Raw genomic sequence first — 6,394 nt, forward strand, 5'->3', positions numbered from 1 at the left:
CCAGCACTTGCTGAGCTTTGAGAATTTTGTTTCCTGTAGGCGCCACCCACATCCTCACCCCGCCAAAATATTTAAAGGAACTACAGCACCCAGACTTCTTGGACCCCAATGCCTCACCAGAGGGCGCCGAGGAGCCTCCTGTACAATAAAAGAACATCTGGAAGTAAATACTGAATGTCATTTTGTTCTTTGTGTACCTCTGTGTTTGCTGCTGTAGCCCTGTCCCCCACATCATTTGATGCCCGTGGTTTTCACAAACAGTCAGAATCTGTGTTTGTCAGTGTTTTAATAAATCGTCCTGCAGGTGAACTCGACTGTCACAGAGATCCTCCCTGTTCCTGCTGGATTTCTACCATCCCTTGTGTTTGACAGCTGTCTGAGGCAGGACTGTGTTCTGGTTGTAAAATGGCACGGGTTACCTGCAACATACCATGTAATCTTTGAAACCTGCATTTTGTTCTAGCGATAACGTAACATTGTTGAAAAACATTTTAAATTCATAGCACCTGTCAGTTACAACAAAGTGATCTTCTAGATAACACATACAAGGACCCAACACCTCCAGTAACACTGTGAGGAATCCTGTAGTGTGCATATTAGACAAATATGTAGGGCTGCTCTCTTCATTTGACTTCTTTTTATTTTATTCTGATCATTTTGCATCCTCACCTCTATAAAAACCATAGATTACAGTATTACATGATGCTGAATTATCCTTTCGTTCTTGATCGAGTAATGAAAACTTTACGGTGCATCCAGAAACTATTCAGTCCTTCACTTGTTCCACATTTCGTAATGTTATGACCTTATTCTAAAATGGATTCAATTCATTTTCACCTCAAAATTTTACACACAATCCTATAACGACGAAGGACAGTGGTTTGCTTGAAATGTTTGCAAATGTATTAAAAAATAAACAAAAATATAACATCTAATTAAGTATTTACAGCCTTTATCATGACACACAGAACTGGGCTCAGGTGCATCTGGTTTCCTCCAGACTCCTGTCAGATGTTTCTACAGCTTGTTTGGAGTCTACCTGTGGTAAACTCAGTTGACTGGACACCACCAACACTGGTCTGTATAAGATCCCACAGTTGAGAGTGCAGAGCACAAACCACACCATGAAGTTCAAGGAGTTCATGTAGACCTCCAAGACTGGATTGTATCGAGGCGCAGATCTGGGGAAGCGTACGGAAACGTTTCTGCAGCTTTGGAGATCCCAGTGAGCACAGCAGCCTCAATAATCCATAAATAGAAGAAGTTTGAAACACCTGGACTCTTCGTAGAGCTGGACACCCAGCCAGTCGGTGTAGAAGGGCCTTTGTCAGAGTGATCATCAGTTCTCAGTCACCTCCCAGCCTGAGCTCCAGCATTGCCCTGTGGAGAGAGGAGAACCTTTTAGAAGGACAACCATTTCTGCAGCACTCCATTAATCAGGCTTTTATGATAGTGTCCAGTTGGAAGCCACTCTTCAGGAAAATGGCCCGACAGCGCTCCTAGAGCTCGCAAAAAGGCAACCAAAGACTAAGACCACAGGAAACAAAATTATCTGATCTGATGAAACAAAGATTGAACTCTCTGGCCTGAATGCTAATACCATTACTATAGTGCAGCATGGTGGGGCCCACATTATGCTGTGGAGATCTTTTTGCCAGCAGGAACTGGGAGACTGGTCGTGGTCAAGGGAGAGATGAATGCAGGAATGTACAGAGACATTCTGATGGTAGCCTTCTGCAGAGATTGGGGTGAAGTGACAAATAACATTTGTGTTTGAATGGTCTTCAGTGTCCCAGAGCACAAACTTGAATCTGACGATCCTCCTCCAATCCGATGAAAGTGAAAAGGTTCTGCAAAAAAGTTTGTAGCATCAAGCTCATAGACTTTAGGTTGTAATTGTTTCAAGCAAACCTCTTTTACTTTGTTAATATGGGGTGAGGCATTATTTTAAGGTGAGAAATGAAGTTAATACATTTACATTTCCCCCATGAGTACTTTTATCACTACACATTTTACACTTTTAAATTTATATAAATACACACTGCATATCCTTCCAAGGCAGGTGATTATACTGTGTATCACGTGTTCTCTGAATCCACCATTATACAGGATTATATCAGCTCGGTAGTCCTATGAAAGCTACAGCAGCCACATAACAAAGTCTAAAAGTACAAAAAGTACCTCAATCATAGCAGGCTGTGTAAGTAGTTACACTCACTGGACATGTTATTAGGTGCACCTTGTCAGTTAGATGCTTTGTTAGATAAAAAACCTTTAATGTTAGACTCTTGTAAATATGAAAATAAAAAGCCATCACGTAGAATTGTCTGCACACTGCACCACCTATACAAAACAAAACAGGAAGTTAACGTCCTCTGAGGAAGTAATTACATAGACAACAACTCTAATGAGAAGATGATGACGTCTGGTGGTTAACAGAACAAATGCAATCAGTGCAATCAGTGTTTAAATATTTAATCAGCTTGGTGTCACCATTTATCCTGCAACATGTAATAAACTGAAACAAAAAAGCAGCTGAAGCAAAAACTGACAAAGTAATTCACACACTTGTTGCCATGGTGAAGTGCAGCAGGTTTACAAGAACACTTTACAAACTGCAGAATTTCAAAAATAACTTTTATTTTATGTGCTCTGTAACATATTTATATTCACAGCTATTACTTTTGAACAGGCGGATATGCTAAATCAATATTTCCAATTCATCATATTTTAGCCTTGGCCTACCCAGAAGACATCCTTTAACCATTAAAAGCAGAGAGGATGTCTCTGCTTTAGAGGTTGATAGATCAATCAGAGTTTTGTTTGATAAGATAAGATACCTTTATTAGTCCCACGAGTGGGAAATTTCATGTTTGTGAGGAGATTTTAGATGAAATTCTGAATTTAACAATGAGCCACTGAAGAAAAAGAAAAAGTTCTTTCTTTTCATTGAAGACTTGAGCAAACAGACTGGTCATACAGCATCTTGTGTCTTTCAGGGTCAACTGAAACCTTTACCCCTTCTCACCTTGTAAAAACCCTCAAAGACTTGGAGAAAGAAGAACAGAGCACTGCCTGTAGTACTCCATAAACTCTTACTCTAGATTCCCCACCCACTCACATGTCAGAGCCAAACTTTGTGTTGTGTACAAATCAGTTGTTAAAACTCCAAACATGGAAACTGCTAATCACGCTGGAGTCTTTGTTGTTGTTAACTCTGTATTGTGGGATTCTATTTATTCATCTAAACAATAACAGCTCTATGAGATTCGGCATTATTGGAGCAAAATCTGGCACTTCTCATCTAAAGTAGTGCTTTTCATGTAGTGGTTGCCATGGCATACTGTAAAAATCATTAGCTTTATAATAACGTCTGACCTGGAAGCCGCCAACATAAATGTAGCTGTAGCTCCATCATTTACTAGATAAGTAGATGTGATAGTGATTGTTTGTTGTACACTGAGTATCATTTTTCCTTTTATTTGACCATAATGCTTGGTTTTTATTTTATAGTGGTTCTGTATGACTAGTTATCAGCTGTTGTTTGAAAAGAGATCGCAGTGTTATCACACATTTGTACTTTTTTGTCCTCATCAATAAACAGTACTTGCTACAGGTGGTGTGTTCAACTAATAAAGCGACTTCCATTAATCTCTCCTCTCTCTGTGAGTTTCAGAGGTTAAAAGACAGAACATGAACAGTATATGTTCATATATGTATATGTATATGTACATATATGAACATATACTGTTCATATATGTACATATACAGTACTGTGCAAACGTTTTAGGCAGTTGTGAAACATCCTGTAAACAAAGAACGCTTTCAGAAATATAAATGATTGTTTATTGGTCCTAAATGTATTGTGCAGCAGGACAACGACCCCAAACACACAGCAAAAATCATTAAGAACTCTCTTCAGTGAAAATAAGAATAAGAAGTACTGGAAGTGATGGTCCGGCCCCCACAGAGCCCTGATCTCAACATCATGGAGTGTGTCTGGGATTACATGAAGACCCAGAAGGATGTGAGGAAGATCTGTGCTTAGTTCTCCGAGATGTTTGGAACAACCAGCCGAGCTCCTTCAAAAACTGTGCACGTGCACCTAGAAGAAGACAAAGGGTGGTCACACCACATGTTGATATGATTTAGATTTCTGTTTGTTCATTTTGTTGATGGATGAAAATAAATGATCAACAATTTTATTTTGAAAGCATTCTCTGTTCACAGTAATTTTTCACACATGCATAAAAGTTTTGCACAGTAGTGTAAATACACAGTGCTTAATACATTTATTAGACCCCCACCCAGTGTGAGGTGTATGCCACAGCTGCCACAGTACTGGTAATCACCAAAGTTTTAAGCTTCTGTAATGGTTGATCCAGCAAAGTGCACAGACAATTCTAATGTGATAATGAAATTATGATTGTTATATTGTACTTTTGTAAAATTCAGAAAACAATAGTAAAGCACATTATAGTTTTTTCATCAAAATACCAAATGCTGCTAAACGGTTAATTTCTGATATAAATTGTATGAAACATTGTTTTTTGTTGAGTCCTCAAATGCTTGTTTTTCCTTGTTTTTATAAGAGGTGGTCTAATAAATATGTTAAGCACTGTAGTTATTCTGTTACATAGCAGAATACATGCAAATGTTGGTCACTTGACAAATCGAGAGGTGTGAAGAAGGACTGAACCTGTCACATACATTATGGTCTTCAAGTTTGGTGTTGACCATAAGGACCAAATGCTTTGGCAATGTGACACTTTGATACTAATATTTGAAAATCTACCTTGAAAATATTTATTTTTTGCAATAGCAAACTCTTATTTATTCCTTATTTTTTTATTTCCACACAGAAACATGATATTATTTACACTACCAGACAAAGTGTGGACACGCCTGAGGTGCTTCAGTGCTTTTTCTTTATTTTTACCACTTTCTAGTTTGTATATACACACTGAAGATATGTGGAATTATATAGCAAAGAAAAAACTGTCATGTTGGTGCACAGCTGACAGCGTATTTAACAACTCATATTATGGCAAGAAGCAATCAGCAAAATAAAGAGACAGTCAATCGTTAAGAACTGAAGGTCAGTCCCTTTGCACTGTTTGAGTTTTGCATCTACAAAGGCGAAGAGGTGTGTTGACACCATGGACACTTTATCAGTGACGATTATTTCAGCACTTAGAAGTTCTGATCTGACTTCTCGCTCATTGCCAAGTCCCTGAATGGGAGCTTTGAAGCTTCCAGGCAGCTTGAGAAGAGAATGTTAAATGCTGCAGTTCAGCAGTTTACAGCACTGTGGGGGTTGATATGTCCGCTTCCTGTGCCTGTCTCAGGACTTTGCTCAGCATCTTAGATGCTTCTGTTTTCAGCATTTCAGCAGCTGGAAATGTGCAAACAAACATGGGAGTTGACAACCAGCTGATCATGGCTGCATGATCTCACTGCATCTTGACTTCATACCAGTTTCTCAGCCTCATGTTTAACATGCGTCAGGTTTTTCCTGGGCTTTGGTTTCTTTAAATGAACAGTCATGCTTGAAGTTGCCAAGTGTATTTCAGCCACAAACTGTGCAAAGAATAGAAAATGTGTGTCTTTCACACAACAGCTACAAATACAGAAAAGTCTTGATTTAAAACCCCACTGGGTAATCAGGCTCTTTTCATCCAGTGTGTTTTGGCCAGTGGTAAACTGCACAGGCTTCCAGCTGTTTAGAAGAAGCAAATTGGATTGTTTCTTTCTGCCAGAGCAGCAGAGTCGATATTTTCACTAAAACATCTCTTCAGTCTCATTGGAGGGCGGCAAAAAGGACTCAAACCCACGATTAGACATTTCATCTTGGTCTCTGTCTGAATCCACCATTGGTAGCATAACATTTAACAGTGTGGTGTCTGTGTTTCATCCTTACATTCCTATGATATGAAGTACTGGCTTCTATTTTATTTTATAAACATCATTGTTGCATCTTGTTTTCATTTTTCTCCTGTAGCTTTTGTGTACTTTTGGTCTTCTGTTGCTGCTTGTGACAAAACTTTGAAATGTCGGTTTTCTGAATCTGACAGCATGTCTGTGTACGTGCCAACGGGAGATCTGCGCTTTGTGCTGACATGTTTTTGTAGAATCTGTCGTTTACCTCCTCTTTAACCGTTTCCTGTGGTTTGGTTTGTGCTGTGGTTCATGCATTATTATTATTAATAATCATTAATTATAATAATTGTTATTATTATTATTATTATTAATGTCAGCAAATTAAAATGAACGAAAGGGCTGTTGTCAGCGTTTGCAGCCCTTCAGGGTGCCATTGGCCCAAAAGTCAGCCCTTCTGTGATTGGTTGGTTGCAGCTAATATAGTTACATTAGTTTATGTTAGCTAACTAGGGAC

General features: G+C 38.8%; 1 protein-coding gene across 2 annotated transcripts in view; it reads left to right on the plus strand.

Moving 5' to 3' along the window:
• The window catches only part of stxbp1b (syntaxin binding protein 1b), a 39,631-nt gene extending 35,959 nt beyond the window's left edge, over nucleotides 1-3,672 (plus strand). The window contains exons 19-20 of one of the 2 annotated variants that reach the window (XM_080892985.1): nucleotides 40-163; nucleotides 3,000-3,660. In XM_080892985.1, coding sequence (XP_080749111.1) covers nucleotides 40-149 — 110 coding nt within the window. In that variant the 3' untranslated portion in view covers nucleotides 150-163; nucleotides 3,000-3,660. Of the gene's footprint in view, nucleotides 1-39 lie in introns of both variants that reach the window. The other variant, XM_080892984.1, reaches the window with a different exon arrangement.
• The last annotated feature ends 2,722 nt before the right edge of the window (nucleotides 3,673-6,394 follow it).

This window comes from Rhamphochromis sp. 'chilingali' (genome assembly GCF_963969265.1).
Source record: "Rhamphochromis sp. 'chilingali' genome assembly, chromosome: 10".
Lineage (NCBI taxonomy): Eukaryota > Metazoa > Chordata > Actinopteri > Cichliformes > Cichlidae > Rhamphochromis > Rhamphochromis sp. 'chilingali'.